This window comes from Equus quagga, chromosome 12 (assembly GCF_021613505.1).
Source record: "Equus quagga isolate Etosha38 chromosome 12, UCLA_HA_Equagga_1.0, whole genome shotgun sequence".
NCBI classification, from domain to species: Eukaryota; Metazoa; Chordata; class Mammalia; order Perissodactyla; family Equidae; genus Equus; species Equus quagga.
In genome coordinates, this window is record NC_060278.1 from 57,870,290 (window position 1) to 57,889,585 (window position 19,296).

General features: G+C 37.1%; 1 protein-coding gene across 2 annotated transcripts in view; it reads left to right on the top strand.

Annotated features, from left to right (window-relative positions):
* NEK7 (NIMA related kinase 7) overlaps positions 1 to 19,296 on the top strand; it is a 159,192-nt gene that overhangs the window by 100,114 nt on the left and 39,782 nt on the right. For both annotated transcript variants that reach the window (XM_046678617.1, XM_046678618.1), the window contains 2 exons: positions 2,941 to 3,003; positions 4,594 to 4,704. In XM_046678617.1, the coding sequence (XP_046534573.1) occupies positions 2,941 to 3,003; positions 4,594 to 4,704 (174 nt within the window). The remainder of the gene's footprint in view (positions 1 to 2,940; positions 3,004 to 4,593; positions 4,705 to 19,296) is intronic.

Sequence of the window (19,296 nt, forward strand, 5' to 3'; positions counted from 1 at the left end):
AGTGACATCAGCATCCATGATTTGGCAAGAATCAGTTATTTCTCTTGCCATTTTGACTTTTCAGTGTAAGCAATCTGTGTGTGTATTTGTATTTCATACCTGTAACTAACATCAGGCTCCGAATTTTCTGTTGACGTTAATATTTATCATCGTTTAACGTGTTATATAGTAACAACATCATTTTTCTGGCATTCTTTGGCATTTTGGGGGATAAGTGACTTTTCTGTGTAAAATTGCTAAATGTAAAGCTTACTTCTTTAAGGTAATGAACATTTGACTTTACTTATTTCTATGAGAAATCTTCCTGAAGTGTCCACACTTTCCTGCCTGTGATTTTCCGTGTTCCAGTCTGCGTTCTGTGTCTGACGATGTGTATCTTAAGGACTGGAAGCCTGTTTTGTTATTTGTATCTATAATAAAATCTAATAATAGCATAGTTTTGATAGAAACTGTGAATGATGGAAAGCAAGACCGTGAGCAGGTTAACCTTATCTCTGTTACCCGTCTGTGTGTAGAGTGAAGCTAGGATGCTCTTGAAGAGGATCGTGGCATGTAAGGTTTTCCTTCAGTGAGTAGGGTCACCTGCTTGCTTTAATATGGGGAGTTCTTTTTTTTTTTTAATCTCTGCTATTAGTGTCCATTTAAATCTAATATTTTCTCTCATTTTACCAAAGTTTGTTACATACGTGGACTTGATGTTTGCAAAAACATTTCTTCCTAGATATTTTAGTTCAATGTTGTGATAGTGTTTGCCACTCATTGTCCTTTCCTTTTTTTTCTTTTCCTTTCATTCCATTCTCTTCCCTTCTGAAATCATAGTAGTTAATGCAAGTTTGCCGTGGCTGAGATGATTAGGATGACTACTGGTGGAGGAAAGGGAAGTTGCTATTTCTAATGCACGTGCTAGCACACACGTTTCCTTTTCTGGTACTTGAATTAAGTCAGGAGAACTTTGATACCATCCAGTTTCTCTCTCTCTTTTTATAAACCATTAACTAGGATAAGATTCTCTATTTTTTCAAATCTTAACAGTATACACTGCTCGGCTGTCTCACATTAAAAACTTGCAAGACATAAACTTATATTTGAAGTTTTCGTTAGAAACAGTAGAACCAAAATAAGTTGAAGACTGTAGAAATATGAGAAGTATTTGCCCGTAGTCTTAGGTGAAAAAGCATATAGCATTTTGTGTACTGCAGTTATTTTCACTACCTAAAGGACAGGTGCATCGTACAAGAAATGGAAGGGAGCAAGCAACGTTAGAATTCTTTAAGGCAGTGAGTTTATGGATTTTATTTTTGTTTTAAAATTTTTCATATTGTTTTTTTAATTAAGGAAAAATTAGAACCGTGTGCATATCTGGATATTAAGAATGATATTCAAGCAAAAGTTGCCTCCTATAAGCTGTAATTATACACCCACATTCCATGTAGACTTTTGTGCCTTAGACATCTGTCGTTTCTGGCTGGCAGAATCCTATAATTCCCCCCCACACACATGAGGATTCCTTCTGTAGGTTTCTGATACCGCACTTTCTACACACATATTTTAGTACTTATTAGTTAGTTGTGTATGTGTGTTAGACTCCGCAGCAGCCTGGGCCAATAGGGAAAACACAGACGCTGGAGCTGGAACGACCTAGATTCAAATCCTGGCTTTGCCATTTACCAGTTTTACAACCATAAGCGTATTGTTTAACCTTTGTGAGCTTCAGTTCTCGTTTCTAAATTGGAGCCAGTACTGCCTACCTTATGAGAATGTGCTGAAGATTACAGCAGCCTGTGTGAAGAGGCTGTGCCCTCTGTAGGTGTCCAGTGATTCCTGCCCGAGTGACAAGGACGTGGGTCGAGGCGCTACTTTCTGGTTACACACCTCCTTTTCCTGGAACGCATCGGCTCCTCAGTCAGGAAGCCTTGATCAAGTTGAGGACTAGAAATGTCATTAAAGTGGTTTTGTTATGTGACCAGTTTTAATCATCCTGTAGTATTGACTTATTCACATATTTTCTGTACTATTTAGTGTGTTGCTTTTTTACTTACTGTTTGTTTTCCGCAGACTTAGAACATTGAGAGGTTTCTTTGTTTTCAGAGATATACAATTTTGATTATATTATTTATTTTTATGTTTTTCACACTAGACTGATATTTCCTCACCTTTTCTTCATTGTCACCTTCCAGGCAGCCTTTTGAGACCTTTTTTTCCTAATTACCCTCCTCCCCCCATGAAATTTTAATTCCACTGATGGTAATATATTTGTATGTATATCTGTGCTTCATACTCAAAAAGTGTAGGATTTTGTACCCACCTCTTCAAAGAACCAGTTTTCAGCCTCCTTGGAGTGATGTCAGCAGGTCAGGAATGCACCTCACATTAGACCTTGAGATGCCATTTGACCATGTAGATTAACGGTTGAGGACTTGGGTTGTAACCGGATAACTGAGAGTGGCTTCTGGCTGCCCCACTAATTAGCTCTGTGAACTTTTATCAGTTTCTTAAGCTTTCTAAACCTACTTTTCTTCATCTATGAAATGGGAATACCAATATTATCGTCCTCATAAGGATTAAATGAGAAGTAAATGACGTAGTTCATGGAATCTATTTAGCACATATTAATTGTTGATTATTTTATTAATTATATTAACTGTTATTTCATTATAATAATGATCATAACTCCCATTCTGTTCCATTTGAACTTAAGCCTTGAAATATCTAGCTGTTCTCTTTTCCTGTTTTTAGTTCTGACTGCCTTTGGAGGAAAAATGTAAGCTCAGGGGTAGCATGAGGTAAAATACCTATAGATCTCCACAGCTCCTAAAAGCTAATTGGAAAGGAAGTTCCTTCGTGTGTGTATAGTTATATGTAAAGTGTTATAATGAATTTATATGGTAGCTTGAACTGTAGATTATTATTTTATTAAATAGCTCTGGTTTCTATTTTTAGATATTTGATTTAATGGATGCCAAAGCACGTGCTGATTGTATCAAAGAAATAGATCTCCTTAAGGTGAGTAACAAACGAACTCCTGGCTGTTTTGAACATAACTGAATATGTTGATAGAAGTGATTTATTAAAATAATCATACTTATAAACAGAAAGGTTTTTAAGACTTATGCCATACTGATTTCAAGTAACATTATGCAAGTTTGAATCTCAGTATATTGAAGAATATAGTTACTTACCTTTTGGATTCATTGTAAAGTAATTTAATTGGAACATTTGGTAGGATTAGTTTTTGGTTTTTTTTTTTTTTTCTCATTTCAAACTAGGAACTAGATAAAATGGGCATAAAACATTGAAGAAATTTTTTCTTGACCATCCTAATTAGACATATTCTGAAGGTTAAGTAATATAAATGCACGTTAGTATTATCTTAAGATGTGATGTATTGAGAATGTGGACCTATCCAAATGGCTCACTTTTTAAAAAATAATAGTTCTGTATTTTTTTCCAGATTTAGAAAGGCTGATGTAGAGTATGTCAGAATCAACTTTTCAGTTTTTCAGCCACTCAAAGAATCTGATGAGATTTCACTCTGCCCGGCTTTTATTCTGGTGAAATTTCTTTTAGGGAATACTGTGGCTTATGTTCTATTTTTCACTTTTCAATAAGATTTGGATGTTTTTTACACCATCCATTGTTGTTCTTGTCTAAAATGAATCAGATTTATCCCCAAAAAATGAGAATAAGATCAAAATAAGCTGTGCTTTCCAACTGTTCTGTTAGGTTTAGTTATTTCCTGGGACATGAAGTAACTGCTTTTAAAATATATGTAAACTTATATTAGAGAAATAATATATCATCATTAGAGAAATGATATATCATCATCATAGGAAATATGGGGGGAAAACCTGTAAGTAGAAAAAAGAGAAGGAAATCATATATATACTACCTGGGATAATTCTTGAATAATTTTCTTTGAGAAACTGTCTTGTGTTAACTTATTTAAAGATTGAACAAAAAGATGGTACAAAAAGACTATAAATTTGTATAGACTGATGCATATATTTCTACAAGGTAAAATTTTTCATAGGATTATTTTATGAATCAACCCTATAGGTAAATTCAGTATATTTATATTATTTCATGTAAAAGCAATATTTAGATACAATATAGTAGATGCCAGTTTTTTTGTTTTTTTTTTACCACTGGCTAAGTTATACTAGGATCAGCCCCAATTTCAAAATAGGAATAAAACAGGATTCTTCTCTTATCTTTGAGTGCCCTTCAATGACAGTTCTCATTTTAAAGGATATAATTTTTAGCAGTTGGTGATTTAATGTGGTCATTCATTTATAGCCATCTGTTTATGTATTTATTGGATATAGCAATACTTTCTAAAATTTTAAGTGCATAATTTATTATTTCTAATAAAGAACATTAAAATAAAATTGATATCTAGTTTTACTTTCAATAATTACAATACTTGTTTCAAAATTCACTAGATTAAAGAAAAATCTACTGTCATGGTGAGATTTCTGTAACTTACAAATGAAACACAGTAACACTTGAGTGTCTTCTTAAGTTATGAAACTTTAAGTAACTCTTGGGAATTTACAGTAAGAAAACTTTTGATGCTTTTTGTTTTTCTCTCAGCAACTCAACCATCCAAATGTAATTAAATATTATGCATCGTTCATTGAAGATAATGAGCTAAACATAGTTTTGGAATTAGCAGATGCTGGTGATCTGTCCAGAATGATAAAGGTGAGTTTTGTCCTTTTTTTTTTTTTTAAACTGAAGTTACACTTTTTCTAACAGAGTTGTCTGTTAAACATATAGGCACATCAGATACTTAAAGACCTCAGAGGGTTGCTTGGCATATGGTAGATCCGTGAGAAGTGGTTGGCAATGGTGGTGATTATGACTATGAAGCTGGTGTACCTGGCGAGGTTCACCCTGGTCAGCATAGATGTGGAAACACTTCAAACCCAACCTGGGGATAGACCGAGAGGGTTGTCTTCTGTGAGCTAAAGCTGAGATTTTGCAGCTTGATTTCTCTGAGCAGACCACCCTGATCCTGTGTCCTTGGCCATCAGGGGAGAGAAGGCAGAAAGAGATTCCAGAGCAGCCTGAACTTTTCTGGGAGGGGTTCACCAGAGAAGAAAGTGGGCGTTGCATTTGCATTCAGACCCTGCACATCAAACGCTGATTCGACCACTTAAAAGTTACTTAACGTTCTTTTCTAAGGGCATATTAATTGGGTTTAAGTTCAGCTACGAGTTGTAGAAATTTCTAAATAAGAGTAGCCTAAAAACTGCTTGCTTGTCTTCGACTTAACTTCTGTGTGACACGTTTTCTCAGAAACAAAATACTAATAGGACCTACTTCATAGGGTTGTTTTAAATGATTAGCTGATAGTTATTAAGAGCTAAGAACACTGACACATGGTAAACCTAGGTAAATGGTACCACCACCATTATTATTATTATTAATATTTCTCTATTACATAAAATTCTGGGGCTAATAAGGTAGCTCTGATCTCTCAAATTCTCAGAGACCAGGCCTGTTTACAGCTGATGAGATCGCCATTCCTAGGCCTGAAGGGGCAGAGGGTGCTTGCTGGCTGTATCTTAAGGTACATCACTGGATGCTGCTGCTCAGCGTCGTCAGTTTTATCCCATTGGCCAGAATTTAGTCTAATGAAAAGATCCAGCTGCAAGGGAGGCTGGAATGTACACTCTTCATGTGGCCGACCCTGTACCAGGCGAAACTTCTATCACTCTGGAAGACGAGGCGAACAGTCTGGAAATCAGCGCAGACCAACCAAAGGAGAAAAGCTAATAAGGCTGTTTATTCAGAGCTTGCTGTAACAAGGGAGTCCACCGCTGTTGCTAACATCTTGGCAGGGATTCACGTGCAGGCAGGGGAGTAGGAAATCTTTACAGTGGAAAGGAAAGGAAAGAAGGTGTGCCCTAATTGGACGTGCAGGCCTGGGAAACTGCAGGCGAGCTCACGAGAAGTGGGCGTCCTAGGAGATTGGTAAGAATGCATATTTCGCTCTCTCTGATTGGTCCTGAGTTGGAAGCAGGGATGAAAATTAGGGAAACAGTGAGCTATTCATCTAGTCCTGGCCATTTGGGGCTGATTATTACAGAAGCGATTGTTGAGCTTCCTGGATTGTCACGGGAGGCAGCAGGCTGGCTTCCTGCGAGTCTGCCTTAGAGCAGGCTGCCCTCCTGGGTGGTTTGTTACAGATAAAAGGTTGCTTTCCTGGTCAGGATGCTGCAGGTTGTGGGTCAAAGTTCTGTTTTTGTGTATGGTCTGGCCATTGTCCAGTTGTATCTTCAGTCTCTCAACAGATGCTGAGCACGGCCAGTAGCCTGTGCTACATGGGCTTATTGTAAGGGGTTTTTAAAAGCAATGTTGAGTGCTTTATGTGCGTTACCGTATTTACTCTTCGCAAGGATTTGAGAGGTAAATTTGACATTTAAAGAAGATAAGTATTATTACTAGTAATTGAAACACTGGTATTTGAAATTAGGATTGTCTGATGCAAAAATCCATGTGTTTTTCCTTAGTGGCCCTTAAAGGTTTTTGTGTCACAGAATTCCCGGGAACCCTTGACCTTCTTCCTGGAAAAATGTTGATGCATATGCAATTTGCTTTCTGTTAGACAGCTTTCCGGATTTTCTGATCAAGGCATTCACAGATTCTCTAGCAGTTGGTTAAGAACCCTGCTCTCCAGCTTGAATTCAGTGTGTCAGCCACTTAAACTGTTGTGTGTCTTCTGGATCCCTTCTGTCATCATTCGGATATCCTGAGGTCATTGTTGAATTACCGACGTTCACATGCAAACGCCTGCAGGCACAGCTGTCCCTCATTCATTCATTCACGAAACTTACCTCTTGCGGGGAAGACAAAATGATAAGCACATGGAATATACAGTGAGTCAGATGCTGGAGAGCGCAATGGAGAAAAGTCAGGGAGAGAAGGGCAATGAGGAGCGTGGAGGAGAAGGGCTGCTATTTGAAGTAAGGTGATGAGAGAAGACACTGCTGATCGAAGTCTCCCCACCCCTCCGCCTGCATCCTCCTCCTTCCTGCCCTAGCTCTGTTTCACCTCCACAGTAAGACGCTCACTCCTGACCCCACTTCAAACACACTACAAGAAATGGCTCTCGAATGACCTCTGTCGTCAAATCCGGTGGACCTCTTCCAGTCCTCGTTCTGCTTGATCTCTCTGCTGCGTTTGGCTCTGCGTTTCATATTCTGCTTCCTAAAATACTCCTCCGCTGGCTTCTTGAGTCCCAAAGTATCTTGATTTTCTCCCTGCCTCTCTGGAGACTGATTCTTCGTAACTGAGTCATTCTCTTCTTCTTGGCTGGCCTTTCATGGTGGAGTTTTAAAAGTTTCAGTCCTGGCTTTTTTTTTTTTTTTTGCTTTACACTCTTTGTAGTTGATCTCATTCATGCCTGTGGATTCAATTACTCATTCACTTACTCTCTATACTCTTGTTGACATCCAATTTTTTTATCTTTACTGTGGAGCTCTCTTTTAATTCCGAGCCAGTGTAATTCAGTGTGTTTGCAGAGAGGTTCACAGTCTTCCTCCCGGAGTACCCTCCTCTCGTTTTCCGGGTTCAGCGCCTATCGGTCTATCCAGCCACGCTCGCTGGAGACCAGGCCTCTCTTCCATGCTTCTCTCCGTTACCTCGAATTTTCAATCTGTCACCAAGTTCTGTTTATTTTTCTTCCAAATGTCTTTCGGATTTCTCCACCCAGCTCCGTTTCCATTTCTCTCCCTGTGGTAGGAAGTACCGTCATCGCGCAGCTAACCTCCCAGCGTTAAGCAGCCATTCCTCAAATCTGTTTCTCCATCAGTCTCTAAGGGAGGTGAGGAGGGAGAGGAAACGAGGAAAACCTCTGCCTTCAAATCCTTCTTGAGCTTCCCATTGAGGGTAAAGATGAAAGTGTTTGACAGGATGCTCTGAACCTTGTATGATCAGAGCGTAAGCTCTCGGAGGGAGGATTCTCAGTGTGTTTTGTGTACTCAAGGATCCCTGGTCTGAGGCCAGTGCCTGCACAGAGTGGGTGCTTGACAAGTATTTGCTGAGTCTGGCCCTGCTTCCCTCTCAAGGGTTCCCGCACGCTGACCTCTCCATTCCTTGAGGGTACCATGCATTTCCCTCCTCCAAGGCACTCGTGCATGCAGTTCCATCTGCCTGACGTGCTCTTCTCCCCCGTTCTTGGCTGCATTTATGCCTGTTATCCTTCAGTTCTCCACCCAGACATCACTTTCTCAAGGGTGTTTCCTTTCACCCACTGACTGTTCAATGCTATTAATCCTCGCGGAACTCTCCTCCTTCACAGCACTCAGTAATGTAATCACGCCTTTATTTGTGGAATTAATTTATTGATGTCTCTGTTTCCCATTTGACTGACAGCCCTGTTGAGTACAGGGACTGTGTCTGCTTTGCTCGCCAGGCTACCTGATAAGAGTAACTCAATAAATATGTGGTGAATATATGTACAAAGTTGATTCTTTGGCCTCTGTTACGCTGCTCTGTTCCAGGGGTCAGCGGGTGTGCATGGGTGGTGGTGTGACAGTCACAGCAGGTTCCTGCTGTTTCACAGTCTGGTCTTAAGAGGAGTCACTAAGATATTGAGTGTACGCTGCCATGAGAGAAGACAGTGTTCTGATACAGGAAGGGTTTTTGGCCCTAAGAAACTCTAAAATTGTTTTCTAAACATTCTTATTTGTGCTGTAAGCTATTCTTTATAAAAGGGACTACATTAGGAAAAAATCATAGGAACTTCTTTCATGAAGGAACGTGGTAGTGACTTAATGCTTTGTTAAGGACGGCAGTAGATACTGCAATTGTAAGGAACGTGGTTCATCTCTTTATAGTGAGTAATACTGTAAATCATTGTGCATCACAACAATGCATTTCTCTTCTTAAGTCTTCAGCTTAATTGGCATAGAGGAAATGTAGCTCCTGGTCTGTATTCCAGAAATGAACCTCTGGATAGCAAAGCATCAAAGATTTTTAGAAGTAAATAATTAATTGGTTTAGAGCAGGCTGACAAATATAATTAAGCAATTTATAGTTGAAATATTCAGTATTTCTCTAATTAGTGACAAAGGAATACCTGAGGCTGTGGTCAGATGAAATACTTCCCAGATGAGTTTTAGGATAAAAGGAAATCCAGAATTTTTCATCATGTATTTCTTTATCATCAGTAATTAGAATTTTAAAGGAAAATAGACTCTTACAAAACAGATTTCACTTTATCAAGTTGTGATCCATATGCTATACGTTTTCTTTACTGTACCCAAATTTGGCCAATGCATGCTCCATTTTGTAGTATGCCTTGTTAAAACTGTTTATTTCACTCTTCCAATGTCAAGAAACATACTTGGTGATGGAAACTCAGTGTAGAGGAGTTGCAAGACTAATTTCAGAATTACATAAACAAGAGCTTTGTTTATTTCAGCTTGTCAGTAAAAATATTGCTAAAATATCTGTTAAATTTTCCTAGCCCGTTTTGCCAAAGTGTAGTTTATTCATTGAACTATTTATAAGTTCCAATATTTTTAATTATCTATTAGAAAGTCAGTTTGAGACAGAAGAAAATATAAGTGCATATATTTCACATTATTTTTTTTAAAACCTATATTTTGCTAAAATATCAATAAAACAAAATATAACCCCATGTAATAAATCTCTTGAGCAGAAACTCAGAAGTTTTTTATCTGCCGAAAGGATTTTCGTATCACACCTAACTGGCTAAGAAGGAAGTATTTGAATATTATTCTTACAAATATTTTTTAGTGAAATACGCAATACGCGTAATTTCAATGGATATCTATTTTGTGCTAAGAGTTTGGCACAATTCCAAATAATTAGTTAAGGGTAGTTTTCTCTTTTTTTACCCAGTTTTATTGAGATATAATTAACATACATCACTGTATAAGTTTAAGGTGTGCAGCATAATGGTTTGACTTACATTTTGTTTTTACTTAAATTTTTTTCTCTTTTGATGAGAACCCTTTATAAACAACTTTCATATAAATTGTATATCATACAGCAGTGTTAACTGTGTAACCATCGTGCTGTGTGATTGTTTTTTCTTTTAGATTCCACATCTAAGTGCAATCGTACAGGACTTATCTTTCTCTGACTTATTTCACTTAGCATAATACTCTGAAGGTTTACCCATGTTGTTGCAAATAGTAGGATTTCCTCATTTTTTATGGCTGAATAATATTCCATGATATATATACACCACTACTTTTTTTAAATGATATTTACTTTTATTCTAAACTCACATCCATTTGTATCAGTGTATAGGCATAGATTTTTTTTATAGTTGTAATCAGTACGTACAGTGTATGGTTCTTGTATTCTTGAACAGCATCAGTATTTTATATTTACTCATTTATACCTCTCTGTTATTTTAAATCACAGTATAGTATTCTGTGCATTAATAACCATAGTTTGTGCAGTCTTTTTTATTGTTTCTTTTTTTCCCCTCCTTTTTATGATTATAAATAGTACTTCTAAGCACCCTTGTTCAGATACTTCTTTTGAATTATTTTCTTAGATTCCAACCCCCAAAAGTGGGTTCAATGAGCCAGGATATCTGTGGTTTCAGTGCCAAACTGCTGTCTGGAAAGCTTGAACTAGCTGACACCACCATTATCAATTTATACGGCCCTGCGTCCTGACACTCCAGCCAGTGCTATTGCAAACAAAGCGTAAAGTTTGATTTTATTAATTTAAAAGAAATGTATTGTATTTTGAATTAGGTTTATTTTAAAGACTTATTGTATTTATGCGTTTTATTTTTTTAGCATTAAGTTTTGCTTTGTTTTGTTTTTGCTGAGGAAGTTTCACCCTGAGCTGACATCTGTTGCCAGTCTTCCTCTTTTTGCTTGAGGAAGTTTCACCCTGAGCTAACGTCTGTGCCAGTCTTCCTCTATTTTGTATGTGGGATGCCACCACAGCATGGCTGCTGAGAAGTGGTGTAGCTCTGCACCCGGGATCCAAACCTGTGAACCTGGGCTGCCAAAGCAGAGTGTGCCAAACCCAAGCACTACACCACAGGGCTAGCCCTATAAAATTTTGTTTGTTTTTTATTTAATTTTTTATTGATGTAACATTGGTTTATAGCATTATATAAATTTCAGATGTACATCGTTATATTCCAGCTTCTGTATAGACTACATTGTGTTTACCACCGAAAGTCTAGTTTCCATCTGTCACAGTACACATGTTACCCTGTACACCTTTCACCCTCCCCCCACCCCCCTTCCTTTCTGGTAACTTCTCTGTTTCTATGTGTTTGTTTGTCATTGTTTTTATCTTCCACATGTGAGTGAAATCATACAGATATCCCAACTTCTTTATCTATTCATCTGTCACTGGACACTTAGGTTGCTTCCATGTCTTGACTGTTATAAACAATGCTGCTGTGAACATGGGGGTACAGATTTCTTTTTGAGTTAGTTTTCATTTCCTCTGGATATAATCCCAGAAGTGGAATTGCTGGATCATACGATGGTTCTATTTTTAACTTTTTGAGGATCTTCCATAATGTTTTCCATAGTGGCTGCACCAGTATTCCCACCAGCAGTGCACATGGGTTCCCTTTTCTCCACATCCTCAGCAGCATTTACCTCTTGTCTTTTTGATGGTGTCCATTCTAACAGTGCTCTCAATTCTGTTCACTGGTTTGTAGTTTTTAATGCCAGTACCATACTGTTTTGATTACTATTGCTTTTTACTACAGCTTGAAATCAGGAAATGTGATGCCTCCCACTTTGGTCTTAGAATTGCTTTGGCTGTGGAGTATTTTATGGTTCCATGTAAATTTTAGAATTATTTTTTCTACTTCTGTAAAAAATGCCATTGGAATCTTGATAGGGATTACATTGAATTTAAGACGGCTTTTGATAGTATTGGCATTTTAATAGTATTAATCCTTCTAACCTTGAACACAAGATACCTTTCCATTTATGTGTGTCATCTTCGATTTCTTTCATCAGTGTCTTGTAGTATCTGAGTAGAGATCTTTTACCTCCTTGGTTAAGCTTATTCTTAAGTATTTTATTGTTTTTGATGCTAGTGTATATGGGATCATTTTCTTTCTTTCTTTTTCAGATAATATGTTGTTAGTGTATAGAAACCTTACTGATTTTTGTACATTAGTTTTGTATCCTGCAGCTTTAGTGATTTCATTCATTAGAACTAACAGCTTTTTGGTGGAGTCTTTAAGATTTTCTGTATATAAAATCATGTCATCTGCAAATAGAGACAATTTTTCTTCTTCCTTTCCAATTCTGGTGGCTTCTCTTTCTTGCCTTTCTTGAGTCCTAGTTCTGGCAAGGACTTACAACTTTGTTGAATAGAAGTGGTGAGAGTGGGCATCCTTGTCTTGTTCCTGATCTAGGCTATTTCTTCTTATTCCTAATATAATTCGGTATAGGCTGTCTTGGATTGTCAGCTTTGTATGTTCTACATTATTACCACTTGTGTGACATTCTCTTAAATTTGGTAGGACCTTTCAGACTCTTCCTTTATACAGACAAAGTTAATTGTATATATTGATTTTTACTGTGTTTAGAAATACACTTTGTATTAGCTTTTTATTGCTAATTACCACAAATTTAGCAGCTTAAAACAACATAAACTTATTATCTCACAATTTCTGTGGGACGGTGAGTTCACATACTGGTTAGTGGGTTCTCTGCTTAAGGTCTTAGAAAACCGAAATCAAGGTGCCAGCTGGGGCTGTGACCTCATCTGAGGTTTAGGGTTTTCTTCCTTGTTTATCGGTTGTTGGGAGAATTCAGTTCCCCATATGGGGTCATATGACTAAAGTCCCTGCTGCCTTCCTGATTGTCAACTAGGGGCCATCCTCAGGTCCTAGATGCCGCCCGCTATTCCCTGCCACAGGGACCTCTCCGCAGCCTGGCAGTCTGCTCCCTTAGGGCCAGGAGGAGAGTCTCTCTGGCTTTGAATCTCTGTTCTTTGAAGAGCTTGCCGGATTAGGTCAGGTCTGCCTGGGATAATCTCCCTTCTGATTAATTCAAAAGCAGCCAACTTGAAACCTTAAGTACATCTGCACAATCTCTTCTGCCGTGTAAGATATCATGATATGGGAATGATGGTCCGTCGTATTCACAACCCAGCTCACACGCAAGGGGAGGGCATTATACACCAGAACTGGGAATTTTGGGGAGTGATGTATGTCTTAAAATTCTGCTTACCACAGACGTTGATAAATTAGCTAAATACCAACAGTGTTTTGGAGATAATTATTGTCTTCAAATATTATAACTTATAAATCTTGTTCACCTTCTTGGTGTGGTTGTTTTTGGATTTGCAAACACATTTGTATTTGTACTTATCCAAATTGAGAGGGTGTGTTAGAAATAAAATCGCTTTGAAGTGTCTTCTACACTCTTGCCCTTTGGACTTGTAAGCAGTAAAATCTTCTCAGCAGTACCATCTATCTTTGATAACTTGATTTACAGTTTGCCGAGATACCTACAATTGCCATTTCAGCGTCTGGCATCAAGTGTGTAGCCCAAGCCAGACAACTCTGAGAATTGCCAGTGATTCCTCATGCAGGCTGTTTCCCACTGAGTCTTTTGTATAAGATTGTTATCTATCTTATATTATAGATCACCTGAGAATTGTTCAGAAGTCTGAAGGTTACAAGTTAATGGCACTATCTGGAAAAAACTCTAGAACTGAATATTATATACATAGGCACATATACATAGGCCCCCACACATAATGCACGTACACCGATGGATCCGTATAGATTTATGTCTACTTATGGTATGTACGTGTAGGTGTGTTATACACAATTATTTTTATAGAGGCAGTGTTACTGGGGAAATATCACTTAGGTTTTCTTTGATGCTTAAGGAGTTTGATAGTGAAGTAGTATAGAACTTAGAGATTTTAGTAGCTTGCAAATCATGTCCCATAATGACCATTCTGTAATTCTGTGAGCATAACTAAAAGGTGATGTAGAAGTTTTGATCTGTGTTTACTTGGGGAAAATCAGAAGATAGCTTTTTTGCTCCTTAAGTTTGAAGGTCATATTCGTCAAAAGCTGCCTTTTAAAAACCGTATGATACCACAGGCAGCAGCACTGGTGGCTCTAGACAGTTCAGTAAAGAGAAGAGATACACTCTTGTCCCATTTTTTTTCATTTAGGTTTCTACTGAGGGACTTCTACTGTCTCGTTATTGTCCTGCTGTGTTTTCCTTGTCCATCGAGAATATTGAAATATCTTTTAAGCTATGTTCTGTTGTCCGGTGTAACATAACCCGAAAGAATCCATGAAAGAGGCACCTGTTTCCGTTTATCTTCTGACCTTCTGTGTCTTCCAGAAGACTGACTGCTTCTCTCTCTCTCTCTCGCTCTCGCTCTGATGCAGTAGAGAAAGCATCTTAAGTATTTCCAAGTATTTTCTCTCTCCGTTTGGGTAACATGGAAGCTTCTCTTAAGAATTATCCATGTGGCAGTGCAGGGATCGTCCCTTGTAATAATTCTCATGCGTTCGTAGATTTTTTGTGGATATTTTTAATGTCCTGGGTAAGCTTCCTTGAGGTTGATACACCAATGTTCAGAAGACAACTTTGTGGGGGGATGAACATTGTGACTTTATAGGAGCTTGCGTTCTTGTTTGCTAAATCATGTAAGGGTTTTTTCCAAAACTTAATTGCTCAGAAAAAATCATTACCTGTTTCACATTTTCCACCCTAAGGTGAAATATGTTTTCAGTTTATATTAATACACTATACAGTTTTGACTTGGGGAAATGAAAGAGCTTACATTGATATTCTGTTAAATTATAATCTAGAAACAGCTTAATACCCTTAGCAGATTTTCCAGCATTACAGGAAAGGGAAAAGACTGGTTGAGCTTGGATGGGAAATGTTTTATCACAGTAGATAAAATGAGACGCCAGCGATAGGTATTTTCAGTGGTCCCATGGCTGCCAATGCCATTCTGCTTGGCACCTTCTAAAGCAACTTAAGATTCTGAATTTTATTCAGGGTGCCAAGAGTGAAAATATTCACATGCTGCAAATTAGTATTACAAAGCAAAATTCTAACGGAGGCGTAACTCCTTTACGCATTTATATAATTCCCAAAATGTGTATAGCAAATATTGGTGCAGTTTAGTCTGCTAAGACCTCCTTACACCTTCAGAAGAAAGACGTTTCCATCGAAGGATTAATATCTAATAAAAATCACTCAGAACTGCCAGTTACACTTGCAGAAGCATCCCGTCTGTCCCGTCCTCCAGTCTCTGTGCATTTAATTCTTTGAAATAACCACTGCAAACTGTAGTCCTATGAAAATGCATTATAATTACAGAGATACGCTTGTCTGGGAATGTAACATCCCTTCTGATGGTAAATGTTTGACCTAATTACAAATTTATAACAAAGAACTCTAACTACCTGTCGTCCCACGTGAAGACCATTTATAGTATTAACTGGACCTATGGGGATCCCTGAGGTATTATTATATATTTTTTTGCTTTATTTTTATTAACTGGAGATTTGAAGGATACGACCTACTAGTAAAATTAAGTATGAAAACGTGCCAAGCAGGCATTTATTATTTATGTTTTTTTGTAACTGAGACTGTAGAACCGTAGGTTGTATTTTAGAGGTGGTGGGGACCACATAAGTCATCTCCAGACTCTGTTTAATATAGTGAGGAAACTGAGGCCCAGCAAGATTAAGTGGCTTGTTCAAGGTCACACAACCAGCTACCGTCAAGCCTCATCATCGAGTCTCTTATTAAAAGGTGAATATGGATTATGTTAGTGGCACATAAAACACTTGACGACACTCCCAGGCCGCAAATACTTCCTTAGATTTAACATAAATTACTTGCTTCCTCTTGTTAGGTACTTGGAAGAGATGGGGAACAGCCGGTGCCTGTAATTCTGGTTCTCTTATTACTTCATTATTTCTCATTATTTCATTATCATTTTTCCTAATCTTTCAAGAATGCCTCGCATAGCAGAACCCCATTTGTTGCTCTTTGTTTTTAACTATGGCTCTACATTTCTAAAGATGCTTGGTATATGGTTCCAGAACCAGCTACATAATTGTGGGTTCCCCAGTTAAAAAAGTCTTAAGAATTTCAAGATGGCAACAGCAGAGCATTAAACTAGTGCCGAGCCCTGCTGGCTGCTCAGGTTGCATGCCCACGAAGCTGGCCCTGGCGGTTCCAGGTGTTTTGTCTGAAAACTTTCTTCTTTAAAGATTAGCATACCAAACTGTGAACTTAAATATTTTGATATACCATGGAGGTTAATTTTATATATATGTATAAAACAAGAATATAATTTTTGTTCTTCCTCTGTGGATGAGTTTATACTGGGTAACATCATTGAAACTTTTCCCAAGATTTCTGGAGGAGGAATGCTAGGACTGCAAAACTTAGAAGTAATAAGTAATGTGTGTCCCTCTTGGAGTTGTAGCGGCTAGAATGCAGGAACCGAGAGATCCAGTTGAGTCCAGACAATGGCACTTTGATATTCAGTGTTCACTGTATAATTGCATTTGGTCTTGGGCATTTAATTTGTAGGAAGATGTTTGACGATTTAAAAAAAAGCTGTGACTGTTTTGCCAAAGTCTTTGACTGGAAGCAGCTTACACCAACTAGCCTCCTTTGTATTAATATACATCACTTAAGTGGCAATGCAAATGTGTTTTACTAGGTATGCTGAATTTCACCTAAGAGAAATGCTGGTAATCTTTTTACACATAAGTGAGAATACAGTACAATGTGATATTTTTATATATGTTTTATATGCACACTGACTAGCTTTTTGTTACATCTGTTTTTATAATTTGAATATTGTTCAGTGTCTGTTTGAATAACGTTGATAGAGATAGAAAATATGCTTTTAAAACAATTAGTATTTGGAGCTTTGCATAGAGAAAAGACTAGCCGACTTACAAAGACTAAATAAAAATTATGTCCAAGTGATCAGGTATACCAAGGGCTAATTTCTGCCTCTTCTATTTTCAGGTATAAAAGAGTTACAATTCTATTTCATAGGACAAATATAGTAAAAGTGCTATATCACATAATCATCTTTTTCACATAAATCTTTATTGATACTAACCTTGAAAAAATTTGGTTGCATTATTTACTGCTTTATTAAAAGCCTACCACATGACATATCTACAAAATATTTTATTTCTGTAAATTTTGCATTAGATTTTTTTTTCCTAATCTAGAGCTAAATATTTAGATAGGGCTGTCTTTTTGTCTTTTTTCAGAAAAAAGTAGGATTTTTGAACAGTAATGCTATTTTGACTAGAGAATTAACTTTTAAAAGATACGTATATTTTAGAATAAGTTTCAAGAAAAGATTCTTCTTTTTTTTTAATACTTTGGTATTATGGAAGTTCCTGCTTTATAGTGCTAATATAAATTTTACCAATAGTAAAAACAATTCAGATTTTCATTGCTTTTTTTCTGTTCATCCTCTTCTTAAGAGGTAGCCAACAGTGCCACCATCAGAACAGACAGGCTTTTCTCATCATAAGTATTTGCTTTCTAAAAAAAAAAAAAAATCCCTGTTCTTCAGGAATGGTTGAAAAACTACATGTTTAAACAGACATAAAAAATAATATTGGAAGATACCAATGACATAATAAAACTGCCTTGGATTTCTTTTATAATCAGATCAACTCCATAACATTATTCTTCAAAAACCTGTTATTAATGTGGATACTTACCTTTTGCCAGGTCATTCTGTCTAGTGGCACTATGTTGATGTCACTCTATTGTCTTCATCTCTAATTTGTTGTTCAAAGAGACAGTCCCAAAGAAGAATATAAAAACCTGAAAATGATCGCACCATCTTGGTCCGATAACATCTTCCCTAATGTGCATTTTGAGGACAGTTTTTTCATTCTGCCTCTTCCTGTATAATTTATTTTTTAAATAATGGGGACTTTAAAAGTAAGCTGCCAAATTAATTATACTCGTGATGACTTCAGAATCTATATTAAAGCATAAAATTTTTCTTTCATGGTCTGATACTTACATGATACGGTATATTTATTTTTGAATGAAAAGAAACCTGGTCCCCATCTTCCTATTGACATCAAACAGTCTCTGATATGCTAATCCAGCGTCGAGGAGAGCACATAGACAGGAGTTATTTGGACTCCTTCCAAGTCTGAAAGAAAGTGATGTGTGCAGAACTGATTTTGCAGCATTGCCCCTTTAGAATGAAAACTGATGTTGACACAGCCTGCAGTTAAAAATACTTAATAATGAAACACGGTATGGGAGGTTTTCAGCATTTTAGTAAAATACCCTGAACTGCTTTTTAATTACCGGGTCATCCAATTGTTATTTGCTTTTTACTACTGATGGTATAGCCATTGAAATTGCTAATAAGTTCATTTCCATGGGATCTGTTATGGTAAAGATTAACCTAAAGTCATTAGCTTTTCCTTAAAGATTCATCCTTTGGTATGCTGAGTGCATGGGAGACATGGATGTGATTGTTGGCCCCGTATGAAGTAGGGGTGTCAGCAGGTCTCCCTGTGTTGTGTTCCCTTTCAGCCTGCCCTCAACTGGTCACAGGGGTAAAAAGTGATGGAGATTTGTGTTTTGGAATTAGTTGAAGTGCAGTTTCTCCCTGTTCAATAACAAATAATCAAATCAGTTGAACTTCCCAAAATGTCAAGTTTCCACATAAAATGCATCCAAGTACATGTTTAAATGTTGGTATCTCTTAATAACTATATGTATTTTAAAAAGTTAAAATTATCAGAAAATTTTATGAAAACTTGTTTAAATATGTCGGTCATTTACAAGTATTGTTAAATAGGAAACCAATTGCATTTTTGTTTTTGAAAAATAATTTTATGTAATGAATCTTATGACACTTAAGAATTTTGTTCTTGAGTGAGTATATTATTAGTATATTCTTTTAGCCACTATAATGTAGAAAAATGGGCATAAACACGGACCTCTGGTTTTGCAATTATTTTATCGATTGCCTCCTTCTCCTGCTAGCTTATCGGTGCTCACCTTTTTGCCCGGGCCTTCGTGTAATGTTTTTCTTCTGTGAAATTTTGTTTCATTCGTTCAAAGCAAAGTGCAAGTTCGACCTGTAACGTGCAATAGAAATATTCATGAAAACTTTTTACATAAATCCCTTTTCCTTATTTAATTTTTAATAAGTTAAGTGATATTTCAGATCACCAAAGGGGTTCAGTATTTAAAAGGAATTCTATAGTGAAACCTTCTATCAGGAGAAGCATTGTCTATTAATGAACGTAATTAC